Source organism: Numida meleagris, chromosome 7, assembly GCF_002078875.1.
Source record: "Numida meleagris isolate 19003 breed g44 Domestic line chromosome 7, NumMel1.0, whole genome shotgun sequence".
Classification (NCBI taxonomy): Eukaryota; Metazoa; Chordata; class Aves; order Galliformes; family Numididae; genus Numida; species Numida meleagris.
Genome location: NC_034415.1, coordinates 24,774,804 through 24,802,574, shown reverse-complemented (window position 1 = coordinate 24,802,574; position 27,771 = coordinate 24,774,804). Strand labels below are relative to the sequence as shown.

Here is a 27,771-nt window from a genome sequence, read left to right as displayed (position 1 = left end):
TGCGAGGAAAATATTTTTAGAAGTGAAAATGAAATGACATTGTTCAGTATTTTCTACATTTAAATACCTTGTGTTTTAATATCATAATGGGCTATTGTAGGTTGTAGCTGTGATTCCTAATTGCACCTTTTACTTAATAGATATTTTTCCTGTCTTGTACAGTTGTGGGATCATGTTTTCATTCAGGACAAGCTCCCACTGAACTCGTTTGCAGTTTTAATGAGGGTCTCGTGATACTCCATCCTGCTTCCTTGAGGATTAGGATCATGATTAAGACTGGTTTAATATGCAGCCTCTGCATGCTTTGGTAGATAATTTATGTAACTTAAACCTTGCCCTGGAGATTTTTAGTTCTCTGAAATGCTTTCAGTCATACTGAGCCCAGAGTGAGGCATGGTCGCTGGCTGCAGTGTCTGCATGTGTGAGGCTCACGCACATCTTTACCCTGCACGTTTGTTGGATGCATTGGACGTCCACAGCTGCCGTGTGCCTCAACCAGATCTTTGCTTTAGTAATAGCTTCTAGCCTCCTAATAAGGACACTGTGCAGCAGCTGTATTCAGAGTGACAGATTTCAGCTCACCCTGCCTTGTATTTTAACATAGTAAGCCATGTTAAGAGCCCTTTGTATTAAAATACAAGAGGCCTTAGCTCAGTAACTTTGTTAGGCCATGCATGCATATGTGTTCTTGTATGAGTGCACTAACGCTAGTTATTGAACCATATTTCTGGCTAGGTGTCTTACTATGACATTGGAGTTCTCTGAGAGTACTGTTCTACGGGACTTGAGTTACTGTGCGAAGGCTGTGAATTCTGTTTTGTGATGGAGGTTGTAAATAGTCATTTTTGGCATGAGCATAACCACGCTTCTCCCTCTCCTTGTGAGGCAAGAAGCCTGTCTAGTGTGCTGGTCAGCCAGCAATTTCATTCCTAGTTGTAATAAAATCAAGAAAAATTATACACGCTTAGAAGTGCACATACACAAAATAACGATATGTAATTTGAACGTTCCAGCAGGTATATTGGCTGTGTATAGAATGTGAATGAGAAAGAGCAATTAATTTAGTATATTTCTGCCGGAATTTACGTTCTTACTTCAATTCCTGCGTCCAGACGTGTTGTGAGAGTCATACTTGGAGCTGAGCTGAGTGAACCAGCAGGGCAATGTGTAATGAAGGGAAGGTATGGATGTCGGGGGAGCACCTTTTGTTCTCAGCCACAGGTCTACACACCACTGTTTTTGTGCAACAGTCTGAGCAAATTCAATTAAAATACCATCTAAGCTGTCTGTTCCATCATCTGAAAAAGAAAACAGGTGAGGATTTCTTTGTGTGCATATAAAAGATGAAATGTTCCCTTCTGAGAGAGACAATTTTAATAGCAGCAGAGCCTTTTCAGAATTTCTATTTGCACACAGAAATGTATTTTAGAGTGAGGATATCTTAAAAATGATTAAGTGTAGATTAAGTCTACTGAATGCTTTTTCTACTCTGAGTTCATGCTTTGTTGGCCCCTTCGAGCAGGAATTCATATGCTGATACCTTTACCACCACAGAGGAGTTGTCACCTGAATGTGGGAAGGCAGCATCTTCACTTGGCATGAGCTTGGATCCTGGTCGTGGTGAAGGAGCTGCCTCTTTGTGGCCATGCAGATGTTACCTCAGTACCGCAGGATGGCTTCATTTCAGCTACTGTGCACACTGCAGATAGCATAACGTGGAGTGTGACATCAGATGCCTTCACAGTGTGAATTTTTACAAAGTCCTGGATGCTGTTTGTATACTCTGTGCTCTTGCAGAGCAGAGAGGACATGCAATAGCAAGGTGCAGTGTCAGTGTTGCAGCGTACCTGGGGAAGCTTTTCATTTGGAAGTAGATAAGGTGCAGATTTTCTGGTGGCAGGAATAAAATGTTTTGCGATGGATTCTTGCAGTTTGCTGGAGACTTGTACAATTTTTCTTTCTATAATTTTTATCACTCATCTTGGCAGGTTTCATTATGTTTGCTCATCTGGGGACCTTTTGTGGCTGTAGGTTCCCTATTGATAAGAAGCACTTTTGCAGCCGTAATCTCTTTTACAATGGATGTGGTCTCAGTGCTGCTTGGCTCCTTTATCCTTTGTATAAAGCTGTCCCCCTAGTGTTCTGTGGGGCTTTTCCCTCCCTGTTTTGATTAGAATTTGAGTAATCTCTGTCAACCAGAGAAAGAAAATGAGCCTGGGCAGAGGCATAATGAAAGAGCAGCTGCTGATGCAGAGGCTCAGAGAGCCCCGCGGGTTTATGCTGGACTCTTAGCCACAGTTGAGAGACTTCTGAAGAGCCTGTGTTTTCATCGCTGTTTGTAACCAGCGGGCTCTCGATGGAGCCCAGCATGCAGTCTGAGAGCATTCCTTCCTCCTCGCGCTCCAGGTACAAAATTCTTTCAGGATTAGCCTGAGAGAGAAAGGGAAGGACCCAGTGTGCCCACGTGCACTTGCACATCAGTTCCCCAGTCTCACTGGTACTCTGGAGTGTCTGGAGAAGGGCCGCTGCCTCCCCTGCACCAGAGCCTCTGCAATACTGGTGCAAACATGGCTGCGCTGGGCTGGCATCAGCTGCAGAGCACCTACACTGCTGAGAAAGTGGAGGTATGGGGAGGGAGTGGTGGCTGTTCAGTAGCCTGACATGGGAGATAACTGCAGCTAGGGATTCGTCCTGATGTCTCCAACTTCTTTTACCCTGTGTTTAATGATGCTGTAGCTTTTCAGAGCAGGAACTGAAAAGTAGCTCTGTCAGATACCTGTGAGTGCAACTAATGATGTTTCGCTTTTACAAGTATTTGATCACTGGCTTACTTGGAAACTGCATACTAATCAGACAAGTTGCTTCAGCTGAAGATGATTAGTAGGAAATCAAGATTAAATACTATAGGTAACATTTTCTAATCTTCTAGATTTGAGTACACCAAGATTTCATATAGGTTATGTAAAAATGAAAAAAAAATAACCACCAACCGACCTTGTAATAATAGATTTAATAAAATTAATCTGTGAGGGAAAAATTAAAGTGAGCTTTGAAAGAAGCAATCCAAATTTTTAAGCCAACCAGATGCAACGTTTTCCTTTTTCGCTAAGGAAAACCACGTCCAAGTTTCTGTTAGGGCTTTTGTTTTTTTTATCAGTGGTTTCTTCCTAGATAACAGTGTGATCATTTGTAAGAATCAACACTGCTCTAGAAGATCACAATAGAAGAAACTATGTTGGTTGGGATTTTTTATGTGGGTATGTCAGTTGTTTTTGTGGGGTTTTTTCATAATTAAAGTTCCATTTTGTTTCTGTAATTACCTACCTGCTTATCTGATAGAAAACTCACCGAAACAATTCCTGACCCATTATTTACAAGCTAGACAGAGAACTAAGTTGCCTTAAACCGTCAACTTTAAAGTCACATTTCAAATTCTTTTTGCATTTAACTTATCTACTCTGAACCCCTTCTTAATTATACTCCTGCCTGATAACCACCCAAGCACTTTGCAAACGGTGATTATTTCAGCACCAGGATGTGTGTGAGGTTCTTCAGAAAGCAAATCAAACGTGGGTCTGTTAACAGTGCTCAGCATTTCCCTTGTAATAAAGTAATTGCTTTTGCAGCTGAGTGTTCCTGAAGCCAGTGGGGCTCTGCCCAGGCCCATGCAGCTGCTTTCTAGCAGAGCTTACACCATGGTGGGGTTACTCATATGTGTGTTTTAGAGTGAATTTATATTAGAGCAGAAACAAGTAAAACGAGAGGGCTAATGAAACAGAGCAGAAGGAGCAGAACAAAGATGATAGCCGTAGAGTGAAATGGGTCTTCATCTGAGGCCAAGAATGGTGTGGTCGTTACACTTATAAATATACATAGATGTATGATTCTGTTACCAAGGTTTTTATAGAATTGGCAAAAGAAGCCTTTGAGAGGGAGCTTGAGCAAGAAGAGGACGCTGGTGCAGAGGGCAGGACAAGCAGCATCAGAGGTGGGGGGAGGGGGGGCAAGGAAGGGGTGGGAGAAGTGTGTATGTACCACTGGCAGAGCACAGCTGTTTCTGCTTTACACACTAAGGTGGTGGTGCATAATAAGGATATCAGTGGGGACTTGCATGGCATTGCTGAGGAATGTTGCTGGGATACAAAGCGACTGGAGGTGAGTGAAGTGGTTCCAAGTGTCACCATCTACAAAAGCAAAGTGATATGACTTTGTCAAAGCTGCTCATTTTGGTGCCACTGTGTCTTTCTAGGTGGAAGGATTAATTCTGTTGATTATATTGTTCTTTGATAGACACCTGTTAATAATAGGGCTATAAATTGTGGTTGAATTTTAACGTGGGATTAAAATCAAGATCTTAACTTTGGTACTCCTCTTGGTGTAATTTCTTGACAGGCTTTTTATTAACTCAGTAAGATTTGATAACATGGGAACACTTAAATTTTAACATTGATCTTTCACAATCCCTTACTCAGATTTTCTTCAAACCTCTTTAATGAGGTGTCTTCTTAATTTACCACTTTCTAAGAAGTGAAGGTAAGGAGTGGAGTCCAGACTTTCCAAAATGCACAAGGAAATACTCATACAGGCTGTGGGCCAAGACTTTTGGAAAAGATTACCAGCTTTTAAGTCTACCTTTTCTGGATGCTAAGCAGTTTCTTCTAAGCTGACCATCCTAAATTAATGGTTTCTGGGAAGCAATTTCTTTTGCAGACTTTATTTCTGTAGCACTAGTGGGAAGGGTGGCATCTGGCCACAGCCATGCTTTAATATCATGTGTACGTGCATCAGTATTTTAGTGAGGGCAGTGAGATGCACAGCCTCTGACAAGGACTGAGCTTAAGCAACTTCTTCAAACCCATCAATGTGAGAGAAGGAAAGGAAAAAATATTCAGAATCTGTGCAGCCTTTAGTCACAGGTGATTCTTTCCGTATGTGCTCTCTGATTTTGCATCTAATCTGTGCTGTAGATGGACTTCGTTGTCCTGAAAATTTAAAGGTCACCTCTGCTCCTCCAGTTGCTGTTGGTCTGGGAGCGTGGGTATTTGGGTTGTCTGCAAGTCAGGCAGTCATTGTGGTTACAGTTCTGGTTACAGCTCTTTGGCTGGTGCATTTCAAACCGTTCCTTGTTACTTTTCATGAGCCAGTAATCTTGGTTGTGACATTTTCAGGAGAAATGTTTGAGCAATATTATGTCAGCATTATGAGCAAAATCTTGATTGTTCTTTTTGCTTCCTTCCATTATGCTGATGTAAACAATAAACCTTTTGAAATGCATAATTATCCTTACAAAGGATACTTGCAATGAAAAGTGGAATAAAATAACAGATCTAAACTGTGCTGCTGGTCTCACGTTACTGGCAGTCTAAGGTCTGTGCACAGTTCTGAGTCCTAATGTGCAGGATTTTGTTTAATCTGCTAGTGACCACTGCATTCTGTTCATGCATACCGACTTGTATAAACATGCCTGAGTTCTGCATTACCATTTTCTTCCACTGGCTAGCGAGCAAGGAGTTTCCAAGTAAGTGACTTTGTTTTCTTTACGAGATGGGAGCCTGTTAGATTTTTCATTACGTGATGTAAAACATTTGTCATTGTTTTTAAAGTCTGGCTTCAGGAGACAGGATTTAGACTGCATTTAGTAACATAAATCAAAGAATTTTTCTCTTTACAAGTATTTTAAGAAATTATGAGGCGTTGTTTGTGGTGATTTCTAAATACCAGGGAGACAACCACTATGACAACGTTTCAAAGGGAAGTAGCTTGGAGCTATAAAATTATGTTTAGAGAAGGCCAATTTAAACTAAATAATCTTTTTAAAAAATCCCAGTTATGCATAATTAATGGAGTAGAGATCTCTAAAATTGTGTGTAATAATTGAAATTTTTTAAAAAATGAATTCATATGCTTGTGAACTTCACATTTGTGAGATAAGTTCTTTCTTTTTCATAGCCTAGGAACAATTCTGCATGTTCTTCCCCTTCACTTGGATGTTTTCATTTATCTCCCATTTTGCTGGCTTGGAGGAAGTGTTTTCTTCCAAAAAGTGTAAAACAGCTTCCAGTGGAAGCTGTTGTGTAACATATGTCCCAGAAGGAGTGAATACATCCCTATCTGCTCATCAAATATTTTGAGAACTAGGGCTGATGTTTCAGGCTTTCAAGACACATTTTCTCTCCTGCTGAGCCAAAGAAAAGAATTCAATAGTTCAAACCCGTACATTTGCAGACTTTCTCCATACTGTACTTACCCACTTTCTCAGAGGTCCTTAGATGTCGAAATGGACTGGATAGAGACACTGGAGAGGTCTGAGAGAGAGAGAAAAAGCAAGAATGGCAGCATGCAGCTCTTGTGTAACGATGTGATGTATGCTTTATGGATACCGTGGATGACACGTGCCAACACACATAAAGTAAAGAGGAACAAATCTGTCTCTTAAAAATCTGGAGCTCCTGCACAGGGCTGTGCCGCTGGGTAAAACCGTATTGTGACCTGGACCTAGACGCTAATGATGAGGTTGGGCAAAGCAGTTCAGGTTGTTTTGTTGATTTAAAGTCACCAAGAGCGAATTGTATCCTCATCTTGAATATTCTCACAAAATTTACTTGGAATTTTCTGTATATTTTGGTTCTTCAAGTATAGACGGTGTTTCAAAAGAATGCTGAATCTGGATTCTGGGGTGATGTGTAGGCTCTGCTTTTGTGTGGTCTCACAGTGTTACCTTCAGTGATGTAACTGATGTCAGGAGGCTGACGTAATCCAGTAATATGTTTGAGCATGGGTGTGAGCACACTTCTCCAGGGTTACTGGGGTTATTACAAACAGTTACAAATAGGTGTCTGCTCTTGGAGTGGTTTGTTTCCCCCAACAGAATGAAGAATTCTTAGGTTTTCAGACAGTTCCAATAATTCCAGTTGCATTTTGGGGTGCAGGTAAGAGATTGTTTCTTATACATTTTGAAGAATGTACTGATTCAGTTCAGCCTGCATTATTAACCCCAGCCTGGGATCATCAGAAGCGTGTGTTGCTCCAGGCTTAGGCTGTAATTGTGATACAGATGAGAATATCTGCCAGGCTGTCCCTTTCCTCTTGTAAAAGCCGATTAGCAGACTGGCATCTGTTTTCTTTGGGGAAGTGGCACAGATGCCCATACTGCGAAGGAGCTGACTCACTGCGGTACAGCTGACCTTTCTGCAAGGCATAGGATGATTAATGGCAAGTGCTTGCCAGTCATCCCATGCCCCTGGTGTTACCAGACAGGGATGATAGCTTCTTGCTACTCTGGTTGTTAGTGTGATGCCGAGCAGGTGCTTCGGGTCTTCCAGTGGAGCTCTTGGACTGTTAGATCCTCTCCCCTTGAGATCCACTTGTCTTCTCTCCTGCAGGTGGAAAATCCTCCACGAAGACAACTGTGTTTCGTTGTTAGATAAGGTTTTGGAAAGGTTAGGCATGGCGAGTGCAGCAAGCTGTTTAAAGTTCTGACATCAGGCTCCCTCAAGTTGTAGGTGACTGGAAAGGAAATTATACCTGACCTGCATAGGAAATGAGGTGTACTGTCAACTTGAAAGCCATAAAAATTGCTTGGTTTAGACCAAATGCACTCTGCATGCAGATGACAGAGCCTTGTCTCAGAGGTCTGTTCTACCACTTTTATAATATTATAAGTTAGAAAGAGAGTCTTACTGCTGAAAAAGTTAAAAGGTCGCATACCAACCCCTAAGACCCAGCGCATTATACCACATTGCTGTGAACTTCTGCCCCTTTGCTAGGTGGGTCAGAATCTTGCAAATAAAGAAAATTCAGTCTCACTGGGTTAGCAAGTAGCTACGGTGTGGTAACACGAGTTAAACTGAACTTTAACACATGTTAAATTAAACAGGTGACTGAGAGATGGTAAAAGACAAAGGTGACCGCTGTAAAGCAGAAAGGTTCTTATACACGGGGATGTGAGCGATCTTACAAGGGTCACATAATTGCAGAGTTGGAAAATGTCTTATTTGGAGGTGATTTGATTTTTTTGGAAGAGAGAGTTGAGAGATACCCTATGGATACACGCCTGCCTGCCTAGAGGAGGGGTTTCACACAGTGGTTTCCTTAGGCTAGCAAGAAACAGCATAGTTTGATCCTGTGTACCGAAGCTGAAACTAGATAAGAGAGCTAGAGATAGGGACGAGAACTAGAGATAAGATACAGCTCTTAACAATAGTAATAAATAAGTGGACTCGCTTGTCCAGAAATCTTTAGCAATTGAAGTCTGTAAATCAAAATTACACCTGTCTTAAAGAAATGCTGTCACTGGAATGGGGTGTTGATGTAGAAATGGCATGCTTTTGCTGTGCCAGCATTTGGCTGATATTAATGATCTCAGAGCTTTCAAATGTGGGAATTTGTCTCAGCTGGTGCAGACATTGGTGAAGCTCTGCATGGTTTTACATGAAAACATTCAACCCAGATGCTGCAGGCTGTGCTGAGCTCTGCCACCGGCAGTCAGTCCGTCTGGGAATTACTCATGCAATCCAGATCACTGGGAAGGAATTTTCAGGGCAAAAATAGCCTTGTTCATTTAAGGGAAGATAGTTCACGGGTGAGGGAAAGCCACTCTTTTTTCCCACAATCTCACCATTCATTGATTTCCAGAGGCTGTCAAAAGGTGCTGTGACAGCGCTTGCAGTCAGCCAGAGCTCATACAGGACGCTGCCTAGATGTTTCCTTGTAGCTAGCATCTAAAAATGTCCAAAACAGCTGTAGGAGTTAAAGATTAGCTTTAATTAACCTAAAATTTGGTGTCAGTTTCTCCCTCCCTCCCGCCTGCTGCAGCACTGCTGCCTGTAGAGCACTCGCTCCCTGCCAGCCCAGCCCTGCACTCTGAATATTACAGGCAAGCGGGGCTGGCAGGGAGTGCTATCCATCATGGATGGATCATGGTACTGACCGTGTTAGGTATCAGTAAATCCTTTTTCTGTTCTGTGAGCCTTTGAGGTAATGTCTTTACTCAACAAGTAGGAATGAAAACCAAGAAAAACTCTGAGATGGAGTTTAAATTTTGGGTGGTCCTATGTGGAGCCTGAAATCGGACTCAGTAATCCTTATGGGTCCCTTCCAGCTCAGGATATTCTGTGTCACACGGATGAAAGATGTAACTGGTGAGATTTTGCACAGTGCATTATCTCGCTGCCTGCTAAGCAGATTGATGGCAGAGTTCTCATGGACTTAATTATTCTTCATCAAGCAGGAGTTATCTAACACATAATGATACTTCTGTGCATCTCTGATCTGCATGAAATATCCTCTGAGATAGAAAGACACTCTGCTGCAGATAGGAAGGTGTTCCCTGCCACTGATGGGCTTTGCAGCTGGGCCCAGCTTGAAGCAGGTGTGCTGCCTTCAGGATTGGGCCCGCTGGAAGCTAGCAAGCACAGTTAGAGCAGATCCCTTGTCTGAACAAACCGGCTCGTTTCCTTCTGATCAAAAGTTCTTAGTGAAAGGTGCAGCTTGGATTCTTTAAAGCTTCTTATTATAGGTTATATTTAGAAGTGGGAAGAATATATTATTAATTATAAGGATGCTCTAATGCTGAGAGGATGTTTAATCCATGCCCTTGATGAATGACTTACTGTACTGAAGGAAGGTTATGCAATTAACAGCATATTCATTAGGAGTTCATCAGATACCAAACTATCCTTATCTTTAGGATAATACTAGAATATCTGACAACTTCCTTGTTATTGCTTAAGTGATAAGAATAGGAGGCAGGAACTGCCCAGGAAGGTGAATGTAGTACAGTTTGCATATATTATCTGCCAGTTTACATACATGATTTCTCATCTCAGTTTACAGGCTCAGTGCTCTCTGGTTGTGCCAGTGTAAGTCAGTGGGGTTTGCTGGCAGCAACTGGACATGGCAGTTGGTGCCACATAGCTCCTGTTGCTGAATGGGTGCAAGCAGTGCATTGCCACTTACTGTGAGGATCATTGGAGTTCTTCCACGTGACTTGTTCCCACAACACCTCTTCTACAAAGTTAGCTGGCCACTGGGTTCATCCCAGCACCATTGTGGATGCTCACTTTGGTCTCTTTAGTACTTTCAAATCCATAGTCCGTACTGGCCCTGTAAAATGGATGAAATGGAACCACTTTGCAGAGGCATTTCTCTCACTTTGATGATTTTTAGACATACCATCAAACCTTCCAGTATGATTATTTTTCCTGTCTTCAGTTAACAACTGACATCTAGTAGCTCATTTTTGTTAATTGTTTGGTACATTCTGATGGACTGTTATTTTAAGCTGTGCCTAATTTAGAACTGAGAATTAATTTGCCTCAGAAGTGAAGGCAAGAGCTTCATTGGGCCTGAATATATCTAAAATGAGCCTTCTTTTGGAATTTCCTTCTGGATTTGTTGTAATAGGATTGGAACACTTTGGTTTGCATATTATGGGAAATTCTAGGAATTAGCATATGGGAAGATAAATAAGCTAGCAGTTCTCATTGGCTGCTCAGCCTTTAGCTTCCTAGCTCCTGGCGCTGTGTTTAGCCACTTTTCTAAGAACTGGAGTAGTGACCAAGGGGACGTGGCTGGTGGACTTACTGCTAGGGTTCTTTTTAAAAACTTTTAACAGATCAGGGTCACAGTGCCACAGAGTTGAAGCAAGGTTACAAAACTCGGTATCAATAAACCAAAAATGGTCACGTAACATTCAGTAAAAAAAGTAAATGCAGCTCTTCTCTAAAAGTATCCTTACAGAACTTGTTCCAAGATGCTTTGAAAGTGCTGAGTTACAAATGACACAGGGAAGTATGATTGATTGGCTGTGTGCTGCAATCTGGAGGATTTTGTCGCTGAATCTTTAGTGGAGAAGGTTGATGTTGATAAAGCTGCAATGTATTTAAACCTAAAGCCTAAAAATAAAGAAGTATTACTGTATTGCTACAGATTGAGAGAATATCATTACTACTTGTGTTTCTGTAGAGAACACCCCTTTCCACGGTCCTTGCTAATTCAGGTCATGAGGGATAGGCTTCATAAATCAGTGATTCAGCATTGGGTCTGGTGTGCCCATGGGATGCTTGGATAATGGGAATTAGGCTGTGCTGCTTACACACAGAACTGACACCACCAGGCTGGTACCTGAATAGATGACAGAAGACTTCTAATAAGTCACATGTTGGTGGAGGAAGGCTGAGGCAGCTGTTCCCAGCTGCGCACCTCCGCTCCTCAAGGCCATTGTGGGCACAGAGAGCTGCATTCAGCAGCTCAGCGCATCAATTTGTCAACGGTGGGGCTGCGTGAGAAAGTTGGGAAGTTGTACAAGAATCTATTTGCTCACAAGGCTTTGGAATCACTGAACTAGAGCACTGGACAAGTTTTCCTCTAAAAAATTGCATTTCTCAGAGTTAATTAGCCGACTTCCATTCTTGGCTAGCTTGCACAGCCTTAACCTCCTGACTCTCATTTCGTCCTTGACACTCTTCTTTCTTCCCGTAGCTTGTCTGTTTGAACTTCACTTATTCCCAGCTATGTTGCTATCAGCCTGTGTGCTGGGTCAGCTGTTACCTTTGAGTATTTTATTCTCTGAAGAGCTGCCTGAATCGGAATTGCCTTGGCAGCATCATGCATCACTAATTATGGGGGAACCCAGTGGATCATGATAAATTTTGAAGGCTGCCTGTAGCCAGACTCAGGTTTGTGTCGTAGGCATCCTTGGATAGATTTGAAAACAAATCACGCGTGTGGCAGGATAGCTGTGAGCTTTGGTAAGGAAACCCTTCGTGACCCATGCAGATGACTGAAGTCCCAGGACATGAAACTTGATGATTCGTTACTGTAAAACCTGATGCCATCTGTCTTTTCAGCCTACTATGGAAAGATCTTATCTCTTTGGGCTGAGCACAATTTTTAGTAACCTGTTAAAAGTATTTGGTGCTACCCCTGAAAATGGCTTTCTTTATCAGTGTTGTTTGTAGTGACTGTTTGAAACATGTTTTTCTCATAAAAGCTACCTTGGTTTTGCTTTGACAGTCTGTTTCATCAATTAGAATTTATCGTGGGATTTTGATTATTTCACTCTGATCATATGGTAATCAGATGATAATCACAAAGGTGATAATCTGCACAAGGGCAAGGTGGCAAGGTATGTGCTACCTGTTGTAGACATCCTAGCCCTTTTGTACATTTAGCCTATTTTATCCCTCCCTTCTGTAGGTAGAGAAGGAGTTGGGTGTTCATTTCACTGAAGACTTGTAATTGAAGGTTTTTTTCTTTTTGCAAGCTCATGAGAACGAGCTTAGTAAGGTCTGTGCTATGCAGTGCAGTGGATTTAAATCTCCGTAAATCCTTTTCCATTCATCCAGGAACTTCTGAACATAAATCACCATCGTATAAATCTTACCATATGATGTAACTTTTTATCAGGTTTATCAACTGTTACAGCTGTTTAAGATACGATTCCTTGGCTTTTAAAGTTACATTTTTGTAGTAGCCTCTCTTAATTTGTCTTCTGAGTTCCTTATAGCAATTTATGTTCAAAGTCTGAAGGTAATGGCCTTAAGTTAACTACCTGTCTTTGCAGGAAGAATAGGTTTTCAGTATTACTCTGCCTTTGTATGCTCACACACAGGTTATTGCACGTATTCCAAAATGTGGAGTTGGGTGGCAAGCAGCTTGAGTTCCCAAATAGTGGGAAGTGGTGTTGCAGCATGCCCTAATTCTGACCTGCAGGGACCATCCTGTGCTAGTGGGTGGCTGTCAACAAAGACATCAGTTGTGGTGGGGGCTTGGTATCATTCCAAGTCTCTGAGTGCTGCAATCTTAATTCATGTAAGCCATCGATCGTGCCTTTCGTTTTGGCCTGGGCTGGTTTCAGCTGGGAACACAGTCACCTTCGTTTTCTCAGTGTTCTCAAGTGTATGCCTATTGTAAGTATGGTGAGCAAACGAAATCCAGTTACAGGTTGCATTTGCACTGACTTGAGTAGAAACTGCAAATTTACATCAAGCTAGTCATCCCAGCAGGGTGACTCTCTGTATCACTTGATGTGACAGAAGGGGAAGTTCACTCCTGAATCTTAACCTTTTGTGGAAACAATTCTTTAATGTTGCCTTTAGTGCATTCTGTGTTTGTATATTGCTCATGTGTAGCTCCAAACGCAGGCACCCAGGGAAGCTGTGGGTTCAGCAGAATTCCAGTGAGGTCATGGTGTGCTCCATGCACCAGTGCCAAAGAAATTCCTGAGGTATATCCATCACAGGCATTGCTGCCCCTGTGCATGTCCTTCTCAGTGGAAACAGGATCTTGTTTGATACAGTTTGGTTTGGGCTTGGCTTAACACAAGGAGGGAATAAAGGAGGTCAGCTAAATAAAACATGTTTATATAACACTCTGAGCCGAAAATCTGATGTGTCTTGTAGGGTTAAGTGAAGTAAACTAAGGCAACAGCAACTTGTCCTGAACTGGAGGGAACATGTGGGTGAGTGGTGTAGAAGGCACTGTTACTCGCATCCACGTCGAGATGGGAGAAAAGGAGAGGGAAAATACCACCGCAGACCAAACTCACACACCTTCAGCTGTGATAATAATTGAATTCACAGTATGGATTTTGAAATGTTCTTATGCGTCCCAAAAAATTCAGAGGGGATGTATCAGATGCAAGTCAGTAGTGACTCCAGACTGTAATATGCATTCATGTATATATAATATGCAATATATATGCCAACTTGTGACTGAGATGGTTTTTTTTGAACTCTAAATCTCAAGGAATTGGGAACTCTGAGTCCTGAATTTCCTAAAGCAATCTCTGCCCTTTGGATCCCTTCCTTTTTGAACAGTGCTCATTTAACAGTTGTGCTTGTCTTGGATGGAAACACATTGGGCAAGTATGAACTTACATTTTGTTCATGATATGTCTCTGAGATAGGACTGCCAGCTATGACAAAAGAAGATGTAAGGTCGGTATTTGAGGAGAGAGATCCTGACTAGAAACCAAACCTTCCTTTAACAAAGAACAACTAAACCACTGTTGGGGGTAATGAGGAGTAGAAATTTTAAAGTCTATACTAAGTGTAGCAGTAGAGGTTTTGAGGAACAATTAAATGGCATGTCCAAATGAATTAAACCATTTTAGTATAGTAGTTTCTCTGTTTTTTTTCTAGCTTTTTTTCTGAAGAACCTTGGATACATGCGGGGGGCAGTCTGGAGAGGATGGGAATCTATTTCAGAACAGACTGAGAAATTGTCCAGACCTGTAAGATGATGCGTTTCCACAAAGGGGGGTTCTTTTCAGCCTGTTGATGAAAAATCTTGTGGGTTTCCCACCAGTAGAAGCCACTTAATTGCATTTTGTGTATGCTCTTAGAGTACCTGTTTGGTGAGAACCTGACAAACGGTCTTCTGAAAGTAAATCAATTCTGTTTTCTTGGGCTTTCTTGAATATACATGATGTCCGGAGCCTGAAAAGCACAGCAGTGGCACAAGAGGAAGCAAACAGTGGGGCGCCAGTTAGGCTCTGTAGTTCTGTGAAAGACTTTGTAGCCTCATGTAAAGAAAAAGAAGAATGTGCCATTGGCAGTAGTGAGTAAATGGAACCTTCTTGTCTTCTTTGCTCTTGTCTCCTTATAAATAAACCATTGTTGTCCATCCTTGGCATTTGCAGTTCATTGTGATAAATTGGTGTTGATGTGTCTGACATTTCAACCGAGTTGTTTAATGGTGCTTTTCTGAAAAGGCAGGCCTTGCTATAGCTCGAGTTGGTCCAGACTATATCCAGGGTAAGCACTCACTCTTACGTATGGTGCTAACTCTTTTCATTCTGGGAGGGTGAAGAGGAAAGGAGAAAGTAAATATTTTGGTCACGTAAGCCCAAAGTCTGGTGTTCGTGTAAGCAGTGTGCAGAAACAGAAATGTAAGTCTGGTTTGCAGCTGCTAGAAGCCCATTTCATAGCACGAACACTGACACTGAGTCCACTTGCACTGCTGCAGTGTCTCTGGTTGAAAATAACAACCTTGCTGAAGTAATGAAGTAATGCAAATTGTTTTCATCAGAGCTGTGCTTTTAGTTTTATGCGGAATTCTTTATTTGTGGTTACCTGCTAGTGCTTACAGACTGTTGGCTTCCATGCAATGATGCAGACGTGCAGAAACCATTGAAATGCAGAGATTTGATGAACTGTGACCAAAAGCAGCAGCTTTTACTGCATCCATGCAAGTTCAAGCTTTGATTTATGTTTTTTAAATACCTGTAATTACTCTGTCAGTGAGATGAATAACATAGAGATTGTTTTCCATAAATAGGAGTCTTCTGTCCATACTTTTCCAAACCTTTCAGCTTGCCTAAGCTATTAAGTGTGTGCCCAGAGCACCCAAGTAGAAGTAATGCCCACTTACACAGTGACCGGTAAGTAACTAGTTGATCTCAGTGGCATTTTAGAATTATATTTCACCTTCTTCAAAATAAGGTGTGTGGAAAGTCTTCTCACCCGTCCTGACCCACTTATTTCTCAATGGAGTTAAAAAAACAAAACAAACAAACAAAAAAACCTAAGTAGGACCTCTTCCTCACCACCTCACTTGAGATCATGCAACATTCAATGTTATGTAGGTAGGTCATGAGCAAATTTCAACTAAAAGGCTTTCCTGCCCCAGAGTTGCAAAACTCCATTATATCTCTTATTAATTGTTTGTCTGTGGCAGGACCTAATTTTTCTTGCTGTATTAGCTGCCCACAGCTTCTAGAAACTGCTTTTGAAGTGCTTCAGGGTGCTGAGAAGATGGAGAAATCCTGTAGTTAAATGGTGCTGCGTTTAAGTGGGAGGTTGATGCTTTGAGGCTGTAAGAGAGCCCTCTAACACCTTCTAGTGCAGGGGGAAAGGAGGAGTAATTTTCATCCTTTCTTGCTCGGTACTTGGGAAGCAGACAGACTTTACATTAATTTCTTCACCAAGGTAGCATACTGTGAAGGTTATTTTTCGTTCTAATCCAGAATTTAAGATTTCATTTAGAATTTAGGTTCCCCCCTTTTCAGTAGACCTGCAGCCATATATAGCATTATAATTATTAATACCAATTGAAAAACTATTTGAAAATGTATCACATTTTGAACAGAAGAATTGATCTGTTTAATAAACAAATCCTGCCAAACTGGATGAAGATTCCACAATACTAAACAACGTTGAAATGATGGAGCATTATGCATTCAAGGAGCCTTGTCACAATAAATGTAGATCTGCTGCTATTTACATGAGTATGAAAAAAAGAGGGGGGGGATTTTGGCAGTGCAGAACAGCTGTAAGAAGAGAGTAAGTTTCATAGCTTAATTGGTTCTACATTAACATGGCAGGTTTTTTTTTTTTCATAGTTGTATTCTTGGATGTATTTGGGATTTATGCTTCTGGGGTCTTCCTGTGTCTCCATGTCTTAGATCACACTCACCTTTAATTTAGGCAGTTACAGTTAGGTTTTGTTTTAATTGGTTAGCTGATTTTATTTGGATACTGCTGTACAGTTGTGTTCCTAAAGCAGGGTGGCTGGGTCACGCTGAAGGACAGGCTGTTTTGGCCTGTGAAAATACTGTGATCTGTCTTCGGGAGCATGTAAGCAGACAGACCTCCAAACTGTGGACTTCACGTTTCATTACAAGTCTCAGGATTGAGCCATACAAAATGAAAGTAACTTTAATTAAAATGTGCAGTGTTAGCAATGTCTAGAAATATGTTAAACTTGTATTTTTTCTTTGTTTTATTCTTCTAGCCAAACAAGTATGCCCAGCTGAAAAAATTAGCTGTGGAGACTTAAGCAACAAATGCATCCCGTCGTCCTGGAGATGTGATGGGCAGAAGGACTGTGAAAGCGGTATTGACGAGGCTGGTTGCGCTCCTGGTGAGTTAGAGAAATGCTTTAATACACATGCAACGTCTCCCCTTAGGGCTATAAAGGTTTCAGAGTGACTATTACAAATTGCATGTAAAGGGATGACTTTTCTGCCAACAAAATTCAGTCTACATTTGCAATGCTAAGTAGTGGATCTTAGAAAAAGACACGAATGAGGGATTCTGCAGTTGAGTTGGCTGGAGAGTGTAAAGGGAATTCTACAGAGAACGAAGTATTCTTCTGCTGCTGTAGTAGAACGTAGTTAGTCGGTTGTGATTATGAGGGCTTAATACCCAGGTGATGTGGTAAGGACTTAAATACCTAACCTTTTTCTCCTATAGCTTAGCAGCTTACTGCCACATTCTTCCAACAACAGAGCATAGCCCTGTAGGCTATGTTAGCTTCTGCTGGGATTTAATGGATAGCTCTGGACTTTTCTTTGTAAATGGCTTGTTGATTTTACTGGACAGAGAGAGAATGATATACAATTTACTGTAACAGTTTTAAATTCAGTCCCTCAATGGCCATTGCCTTTCATTACGCCTTTATCTCCTGAATGAAAGAGCTCTTTAACAGTGTATTCCCTCTGTGAAAACTCCTACACTGTGTAATCAAGTCATTTCTCAAACTGTCTTTTTGATAGACTAAACATATTTAGTTCTGTGCGCTTCTTGTTGTCAAGTTTTTTGCTTCTGAGTGAATGCTCGACTGATTTTTGTGGCTCCCTTTGATATCTCAGCTGATTTTCTGACTTAGTTTTTATACAGACCACCAGAACTTAGGGAATATGAGTCTGTCCGTTACTATGCAGAAGTAAAATCTCACTCCTATTATTGCTTTCATGTAACTGTTATTAGAGTTATGTATTGTTACTACTTGTCATTATTAACTTCGTTGTGTGTAGATAGTCCCAGGCTATTAAGAATTTATCTCTTGCTCCATGTGACTGCCATCACCCCATAGTTATTCACTCGTGTTACTGTTTTTGTCATTTTGTGAGTTTCACGTTACTGGTGAGAGGCTTGAATGAGTACACACATTAATGTTTCTTCATCTGAAAACTGAATTTTGAGCTGTGACACCTAACCAGTTCATAATCCACATTGTTTTTCCACTGAAGTTGTAGAACAGAGTATGAAGGTTTGACATGAATCACTAATTCAGTGCAATACGGGTTAGACGTAAATTTTTTAAAGCATCTCTGTTCTGTTTTGCACGTGGCTCTGTGGTCCAGGGGTAACAGTAACAGATTATTGTGTGTGTGAGGAGTTCTCTGCTTGCTCTGACCATACGCAGCATTGTTCCAGTTGGGTTGACTTGCAAGGAGAAGGCATAGGTTGCCTTACATTAGCTCCTAATTCATGTGGAATTAAGTGCCTGTGCATGAGCCATTCCTAATTCATTAATTATGATGTGATAAGTTGGTAACGTGCCCTAATCCTTTGTCCTTTAAGGTAATTATGTTTTGGCAGTTTTCAACAGTAGCTTTCTGTGTGAAACCCTTAGTGTTCTCCCTGTGGCATGTGCTTTTTTGTTGTTGTTGAACCGCTTTAGAGACAAGCTTGGAAGAGAAATGTAACTGCTAGCAAAGTAAGATTTTTTTTCCCTCAATAGGAGTTAATGAAGTTAAAACAATTTTACGCTGGTGGATACCTCCACTAATTTAATGCTGCTGCTCACGCTAGTGGGAGTTGTCACATGGAGTCTATTTATTAAAAAAAAACAAAACAAAACAAAAAAAAAAAAAAAAAACAAAAAAAAACCAAGAAACCTTTATTTGAAACTGCTTGCTTTGAACTTCTTTTCAAGGCTCTGAAGTAGCCCCCCAAAATGAATTTAAATATGTTCTGGATGCTGCATTATTTCAGCATAGTTATGCTATTAATGGATTTTTAAAAAGCTGAGTGTTTTCCTTCTGGATGTTTCAGCATTTCTAGCCTCACTCATCTTGCACAGTTCTAGTGCACATGCAGCTTTGTAAAATGGAAATTTAATCCAAGGACGAACTACCATCTTCTCATGGTTGTTGTGTAACTCATGTGAGGTGAATTTGACTTTCACTTATTTCCTTATGATGGAGGGTCACCTCCATAGGTGGGTAGGCTGCCACCTCAGTGGGTGCAAGGTGGCAGCCACTGCCGAGTCGGAATGTGGCTGTTCTGCAGCCAGGGGATGGGGCAGGAAGGCACTGGCAGGCAGACTTTGTGCTTCCTGGATGGGTGCAAGCATCAGAGGCTTTCAATCCTCAGATCTGTTGACTCAGCCCCTTTCAGAGGCATTAAATTTAGTCTGAGAAGGAAACAGGTGGCACTTCTGAATGGCTGTCCTAGGTGTGTTTTCGATGAGGATGCTTGTCAAATTAAGGCTTTTTTTGTCAAGGATGAGAACAAACGTGTTAGCCGTTTAAACTCTGAGAGCTTGCGGAGGATTGATTGCTATCCTCTCTTTTGTCCAAATCTGATAAAACCTCACTAAGCCTATCCACTGATACTCTGTTAACACTCCCATTTCTTTCTATTCAGAATCCTTCTGTATCCGTTTCCTCTTATCTCAGTAGCACACACCATCCTGATTCAAGCTCCTCATCTCCCACTGTAGAATCCAGCCCTATAGAAAGCTAGCCTTGAGAGTAAGGAAACTAGTCTGAAACAAAGGTCCAGTTTGCCGTGTCTGGAGGGAGCAACAGCAACATGATAGATGAAATCCGTGAAAATAAAAATTTCTTGAGAGATACAAGAGAGAGCTTTAGCTAGCCTGCTAGGCCAGGTCTGGTACTGTTATTAGGAAATGGTGTCTTCAGAAGGAATCCAGACACCGACTCCATTATGAATGGATAGTAAGGAAGTGGTTGGTTGGGTTTTTTTGTGTGTGTTTTGTTTCATTTTTTGTTGTCCGCCCACAAGAAGTAAAAATAGTAAGGTTTTCACCCTGTGGAAAAACTTCCACTGAGGAAGCAGTGGAAGCTGTGAATTATTTACCTGCATTGCATAGAACACCAGTGATTAGGGATCCAGATTTGTGTCTGCACAGGTTGTAATTGCACCGGGGATTAATTGTGGGTATTAATCCTTGCATGTAGGTAGCTAAGTGCCCATCTGCCTCAGTAATTTACTTCCAGCAGCTTGGGCAGTAGGCTGTAAGTCTACTGCTAACTTTCAGCGCACAAACAATTTTTGAAAATGCAAATATCTGCCTTTTTTAAATAAAAAAATACTTGAAAAGAAACTTACTTTTTTGGTTCTTTGGGGCAGAAGTAATCTGTATCTTTACAGTAAGTCATAAGCCTGGTTTGCTTCTCTAAAACAGGCAGCAAGAGTTAAGAATGTAAGAGCAGTCTTTTATTTGCTGGCCTGATTTCCGTGGTCAGGGTTTAATGCCCCTGGTATACCTTGTTTCTCTCGCCTATTTTTGCTGTGTGCCTTGTGAGATGAGCTTGCTGGTTCCCACAGGGGATGCTGATCCCAGCTCTCTATAGCTTTATGTAAACACACCTTTAATTTACGAAGCTTTAAGTAAGTTAGGAATCTTTACATATGGGTGCATGTCTTCCCAGTGCAGTATTTGAATATGCTTCTCTTTCAAAGGAGTAAGGAAAAGGAGCAGAGCTATGTTCAGTGACAGCAGCAGAGACTGAGTTCTCTCTTAACTTTCGTATGCTAGTCCTCATTCCTATAAACTTTTTTTACTTCTTCCTCAGATTTTCTACTCAGTGAAAGACTGATTTTTTTTTTTCACTTGTCTGATAGTCAGTAGAGAGACTTTTGAACTCTGATCTTTCAGCTTTTAATTGTCTACTGTATATCTCAGAATTAGTTCTGGATTTTCAGTCCCAAGGGACAATGTGCTCAATAAAAACTGACCAGACGAGGTAATACTTCTTAATTTAATGTGGGAAGCAACAGTAAGCAGTCTGGCCTGGTGCAAGCCCCGTGTCCTTGCTCACAGCTCCAGGTTCCCACGGTGTCTTTAATTTCTAAGATCTTCAGGGGAGGAACTCTTCACTTTTCTGGCAAAGCTCCATGCACATGTGTGACTCTCAGTACAAAGCAGTGAGTGATCCTTTTCTTGGAGGATCCAACTGCAGAAAAAGATCAGTCAGCTCTTTCCAGTGAGCCAAGCTGGTCTGATCCCTCTAGCAGATCCACCTGGTGATGAGCCAGCTGAAGGGAGGAAATTACAAAGCTAATTTAAAGTCATCTTCCTTTGCATTGTTCTTGCCCTACACTCACATGAATTAGAAAACCTCACCTTTCTGTTGACAGTGAAATTGTTTCATCATGTAGGGATAAGGATCATGGTGTCATCTTGTCATTTTCTCCTGGATACAATAAAGGTGCCTGTGTTTTGCATCTAAGAGTCACTTCCAGTGCCACCTATGGGCATTTGACCATACCAGCTCTGCTCATGCCAGCTCTCTGCAGAGCCTGCCGAGAGCTTTTCACCTTGGCAATGATACAGCACTAACTTTGTCTTCCTTTGCAGCCTGATTAATACACGCTTTCCTCAAAATTAGAAATTCTGTTTGTTGTCTTCATTAACAGGCTAGGTGCAGAGTAATGTCACATTTCTCAGTGAGTTCAGAGGGAAATCAAACGCAGAGGATCAGGTTTTGCCATACAATCTCCCTGAGAAACTGAATTTTAATGGGGTTAAAGTTCATACTATTGTGTTTGTGCTTATCGAAAGAATATTTATCTAATATTCATGATTATTTCAGCATGTGGTGAAAAGAAATATGGTTAGCCTAAAATTCCTGTCATTTGTATAGCAGGTAGTTGTAACTTGAGTACGCTTGACATGGTGGAGGAATTCTACAATTATTTCTGAGAATGGGAAGAAAATTATTACAGATTTAACAAATGAAAGTTCTTCATAAATAAGATAAGGTAGCACAGCAGTGATATCTTCTGGGCTTTACATGATGTTTAATTACTGGACAGCTGGAGGGATTAATGCTTATGCATTATGCCCTGGCTCTCAGAAATTAAACATGTACAGCTGCCACTTTATCACTGCTTAAAGTATTAGAGCTCCTTCAAAAGCGGTAGGAATTGGAGAAAAATCCCCATTGCTACATAGGAAAAATTTCATCCCATAATCATATTTATGCTTAGTTCCTTCAAAACAAAATAGCAAGAAAAATGAGCTTGGTAGTTACCTTTAATTGCATTCCTACAGAAACATGAAGGTAGTCTCATTGTTAATGCGTCGGGTGCTTGCTGTAATTAAATGGAAAATACTGCATCAGCTTGAGGTTAGGGGGAAGGCGGTCACTGCAGATGTCTAGAGTTAAACCCAAAAGCCATGGCCTGAGCTCTGCCGAGGCTCTGTCTGCAGAAGGGTTTCTTTTCCCCAGTGCTGTTTGTGAAGTTCAGGTGTAAGGAAGAATAGACACGTGTTCTGCAGATGCAGTTTGCTAGTACAGAGCAGTGCCTTCTCACCACAACAGGCTTTGCTGGCTGCCCCTGCATATCTGCACGGCGCTGATCCCTTGGATTCAGCTAGATTGTCTGTATCAGTATGTTGTTTGAGTAACTGATCCTTCAGAACGTACCAGAAGGGAGCACAATCTAAAAAGAAGGCAATTCCGAATGTAGTACTCCTACAATGTGTTCCTGGCGAGGTACACCAGGAAAAAAGAGTGGATGCAAAGAGAACGCGCTGCAAGCGCTCTCACACACCCACTCCTACAGACCCCAAATGATAATTTTTTACAGAGCTGTGGAAGAGTGATGTGAAATAACTGTCTTTATTTAAAAATTTTTGGTTAATTAGAACCAAAGCTTAGTGTTTCTGGACTGCATGCTACGTGTGCATACACAAAAAAGCTGCTTTCCCATCTCGTATGTCACACGAAGGAGCAGAATTTGATGGGAGTTGATGTTTGTCTTCTGGGCAGTCTGTCTTTCAACATTTAGAGCTCTTGGAATTGAAATAGCCAAGAAATTGCATTCTATTGCCAAACACAATTGTATTTCATGTCCCTGAAGTGCTTTCTTCATAAGAACAGAGCAATAATTCTGAGTTTATCCATGTGAAAGGCAAGAATCTGTTTAGTTTTGTTAAGGGAAATCTCCTTTAACTGTCAGTGCCAACGATCGTGTTATGGTGGCAGATACGTGGGTAGAAGTTCCATCCTCCAGTGGACGTGGGTACATATGCATTACACTAATTAAGCAGAGCTTAACAGTTGCTCTTCCTGAACATATGATTTTAAATCTGAATCAGAATCAGCTAGCTTGAACTCAGCGCAGTCCTACGCAGGAGAGGGTCGTGTAGCATTTGATGGGAGGGGGGAAGCTGTTTTGTGAGTCATGTTAATGGATGAAGCAGCATCTAAAAAAATATCTTCGTGGCTGAAACGCTGTATTCAAACAGGAAGATAAAGTGGTTGGATTAATTTTGCTTACGTTTTGCAAATAAATTTGTTTCTTCGATAAAATATGACTTGGAAAAGTTTAGCTCTTGATAAAATATACATCTCTATGCTTCTTTTTTTCCAAAAATTTAAAAATAAATGTTCGTGCTCCACAATTGGCTCATCTTCTCAGCCCAAATTCAGCAAAGTGCTGCCCTTCATTTCAAAGCAGTAGAAGTGGAAGGGCAAAACCTAATGTCGTGGAAATCTCAGTTCTATTAAAGTGAGTGCAGATACCATGCGACCTTACACTTATCACAGTGAGTGTCACTCAGTGCTTTAATATTCCATTTGAGTGGAAAATCTAAGGCATTTTTTCCAAATATGATTGCCGCCTTTTTTTTTTGTGGGATTATGGGTACATTATTTGGGTCCATTGTTTACCTCATATAATAGCTGAGCCCCTAATATCATGTAAGTAAAGATAATTAGGGGGTGGATGTTTCCTGAAGAGGCTGTCAGTCTCCCTCCCTCCCAAATCCAAATGATGGTCTTCATACACCTGGTGTCTGTGGTCTGTGCAGAAATTCATAACCTTCAATCTGGCTGCACTGAATCCTGCTGTTTGTCTAGCCATATCCTCTGTGCTTCTTCTTTAAAGTATTCATCCCTTCCTATCAGTGCCCTGCAAACTCTTTTATTTCAAAAGGATCTTTATGATCATCGTGTTGGATCCATGGTTCTGGCGAAATGTGAGAGACAGCTGGTAAGCTGGGTGAGATGTTACAGAAGGGTTTGTGACAGCTCCTTGCCTTGTCTGTGCTCCAAAAGAGTTAGTGGTGCCATGCGCTAAATACGGTGAATATTCGAGTCTAATAGTGAAGCAGGCTGCAGTAAGAAGAAATATCTCTTCTTACAGAAAATTCTGGTCAAGCAAACTAAACTAGTGGAAGTGGAGATTTAACGGGGCACTGACCTCATTGCTTGCAATGGAAGCACTGCCTCGTCTCTCTTTACTCATTCAAGTTAAAACCCATGAGCTCTCAGTTGCTGCAGCCAAAGGATTCCCAGGCTGAAGCCAGGCTCTGTGCCCCAGCTCTGCCTTACCTGCTAGGCCCAGTGGCTCAGGAACATACCCAGAGGGCGGCAGTGTGGCTCTGGTCTTGATAGATAGGCCTGCGCATGGCAAAATCAAGCGGGTGTAGGAAGACGGTCCACGTCTCTGTGTCAGCGGGTGAGCACAGAGTAAAAGTCTGCCCTGTGGACAGAAGGTGAAATCTGTGGAGCAGGCTAATCCTGGGAAAGTATCTGTGATCTGAACCCAGCAATGGCAAAATTAACTCCTGATTGCACAGAAAGGTCTGTGTGGGCAGCCCTCATAGCCACCCCGCAGACCGTAGGGTCCTGCTGAATCCAGGAGGCCTGCGTATGGATTAACGTGGGTTTGGTGTGTGTTAGCACAGGATCGAGGCCGTGTTGAGCTGCTCTGGGCTGGCTGCTGGAAGCACTGTGCTTACACCTTACTTAAAAACAGGCAGTTGATGCTATCAGAGCAGCTGCCAGCTTCCTGGATGTTATTAGATGTTTCTGAGGGATTTGCCAGATTGGTGTAATTTGTAAAATTGCTGTTTTAATAAGTAAGTTATGTCTGAGGGAACAGCAGTGCTGATGTCCCATACAGGTTCCAATTTTCAAAGTCAGAAAAAAAAAAGAACCACTAAACACATCCCAGCATATTTTTTTTTCCATTTAAATTTTGGCAGGTACAAAACATCTCCATTCAGATTCAGCTAATTACATCTCAATCAGAATATAAAGGAATAACGACGGGTCTTTATCCTCATGAGATCCCTGTGAGGTGTCTGTGATTTGAGCAAAGCTGTCAACCTTCAGTATTCTGACGATTCCCCCTTTTTTTTCCCCAAACTGCTTTATTTTCCCCCTAAATCCTATACACCGGACTCACTTGTTCTTACTTTGATGTCATTTAGCCAGAAAAACCCGTGGTAAACTTCCTAGCACTTTCCCAGTATGGAGTGAAACTGTGAGGAGACTGAAGGAATGAGTTTGCTGCGCATAAGTGACATTATAGATGGGGGAAACTCAGAGTGTACATATCTTTTTTACATAAGCTGCTTCTCTTCATAAATTATGGGCTCATAATAAATTCCGTTTTCAGAAAACCACTTTGAATGAATATATGATTGTCCAGAAATACATATTCCGTAACAGTAAATACATTTCTGAACCACCCGTTACGTGTCAGCAGGGGCTGTGGCATCTGGTTGCTCCCTTATAATTAACCAATACTACACAAATACCACCACAGTGAAGGGGAAAATAACTCCCTGGTGTTTGAGGGGAGCAGTGTGGTAAAGGTAGCGAGTGCATGCAAATATTAATTTGCAGGAGTGCATGAAATGGCTCCTTAGCTCCATTAGTGATTTGCACAATATCAGGAATTACTATTCCTTCTGCAGTCTTCGTCTATATGGGCTTTTCGCTATCAATCACCATAGCAACAACCACCGTTAGCAGTGAGACTGCAATTCAGCTGCATTATTCCCTCCATGGGAGGCCTGTCAGTTCTCCCAGCAATGCTCTTCAAGGTCATCTTCATTTACTGCCGTCTGTCCCTGCCCTTCCTGGAGGGCGGCTTTCCGTGGGAAACTTGGCCTTCCAGGGATGAATCCGTGCCTCAGAGACCGACATTTGAACGGAGCTCGGTATCAGATATTCAGGTACTTGGTAACCGCACCCATTTCTGCAGTCAAAGCAAATAACGTAGATACAATTAAGCTTGAAAATAAATCCTAGTTCAATCAAACTAACGCGATGACGGCGTTGGTAGCTGGGCTGGGAGTTCCAACTTAATTCAGGCTGTCTGGGCTCCCTGACCTCCTTATCTCAGTCCCACTCAGAGATTAATGTATGTGGGCTGTGGAGGCAGGATTAGCTCTTCACGCACAGTACCTGGGCAGATGGAGCTCAGGCACTGCGCTGCTGCAGCCGCGTGGAGCTCAGTTCTAAACCACCCAGCTTAAGGCTTTCCAAGTCCACAGCCTCTCCGGCCAGCGTTTAAGTTGTGATAAATCAGCAGCAGATCTCTCTTTCCCCAGTGCAAATGTTAGTGTGTGCAAATCATCCTTTGCCTTCCTTAAAAATCCACTATTGGATTTAAGCAAGCAAGAGATGTTGAACCATGCTTTTTTTCAGTTGCCTCGGGAAGGGTCTAAGGGTGTTGGAAAGCTGCAGTGCCATCATCCGTCTTATTTTCTTCTTTTCAGCGTCAGTAATTGCTGTCATCTGCTTCACCACAAACTTTACTGGATAGTTATCTTTCTCCAAGTCATTCGTATCATTTGACGAGCTTTTTGATGAAAAAAATGTGAATTAAAATATGAGATTCTTAGTGACAAGCTACAAATCCTTAATTTAAAATAGCGGTGGAAGCAGTTGTAGTCCATTGTGCACCATTCCCAGCTCTTACTAACGATGGATTTCCTGCTTATTTCACATTTTGAGTTTCATCCAGATTTAAGGATCCACGCTTTGTAGAATTACAGATATATATTTGAAATTACAGTTCTTAAAGTGTGCCCTGTATCTTCACAGCGTTTTACTTTTCTTTATAAGCACTTTAAAAGCTTTTGATAGAATTATCTCCATTTTTTGGTGAGCCAAGATTGTCGCTGCTGTGCCGGAGTGCTCATTAAAGCCTCTGCTTAACTCCTGGCTCAGAGCAGAAGAGAACCAGAACCGAAACACAGCTCCACAACTACAGTCTCTTTTCTTCCTCCATCCAAAGGCTGCTTCTGCTCCACTCTCTGGGAGATGTGGCAGGGCTGCAGCTGGGGGCTGCCAGGCAAAAACTGTGCCAGTTGTGCTGGGTGTTATCAGGCTATAGTACAAGGCAGCAATTAATGCAGAGTACCTCTGCTATACATTGTCTGTAAGCCAAAGCATGTGTACATTGCCATTTAGATGTGATGTTTTCTTCCTAAAACTGTGAAGAATCTTAATGGATTACAGTACCCTACAAAACGGCTTTTGTAATTATGCTTATTTACTGCTTTGAAGCCTGTTGGTTAAGCACTTCTTCTTGACAAACGTTTCCAGTATTTCTACTGGAATCACTTCATATTTGAAGGAGACTTCGCATTTGAGAGTATGGCAGTAAGGAAAGTGAGCTAATATTTGTTTCCTTTGTTTCATACAAACACACTTAATAGAACAGGTAGCAGAATCAGAGGATACAAGCAAATTGCTCACGTCAAAGAAAAGATACCCTGGTGTTCATTTAATTATTATTCAAGACATTTCTATCAAAATGCTCCAGAGGCAGTGAAAGGCTGTAGTGATGGGACTACCCAGGTACCCTGGCAGATTTATGAAAGGAGACGTGAAGTAAGCTGTCCCTGGGACTTTACTTCCCCCATTCTCATCTCTCCAGCTGCCTGTGTACGAAAATTTGTAGTGCTGCTTTTTATTAGGTTCTTCAAACCGTGCAGTGGAGGTCCCAAGGAACACGAGCACATTGGCTCATGCGTTGCTGT

The 27,771-nt window shown here is 41.6% G+C and overlaps 1 protein-coding gene across 5 annotated transcripts in view; it reads left to right on the top strand.

Moving 5' to 3' along the window:
• LRP8 (LDL receptor related protein 8) overlaps positions 1 to 27,771 on the top strand; it is a 157,513-nt gene that overhangs the window by 103,372 nt on the left and 26,370 nt on the right. For 4 of the 5 annotated variants that reach the window (XM_021404679.1, XM_021404677.1, XM_021404680.1 and 1 more), the window contains exon 4: positions 16,738 to 16,866. In XM_021404679.1, the coding sequence (XP_021260354.1) occupies positions 16,738 to 16,866 (129 nt within the window). Of the gene's footprint in view, positions 1 to 5,410; positions 5,519 to 16,737; positions 16,867 to 27,771 lie in introns of those variants that run through there. The other variant, XM_021404681.1, reaches the window with a different exon arrangement.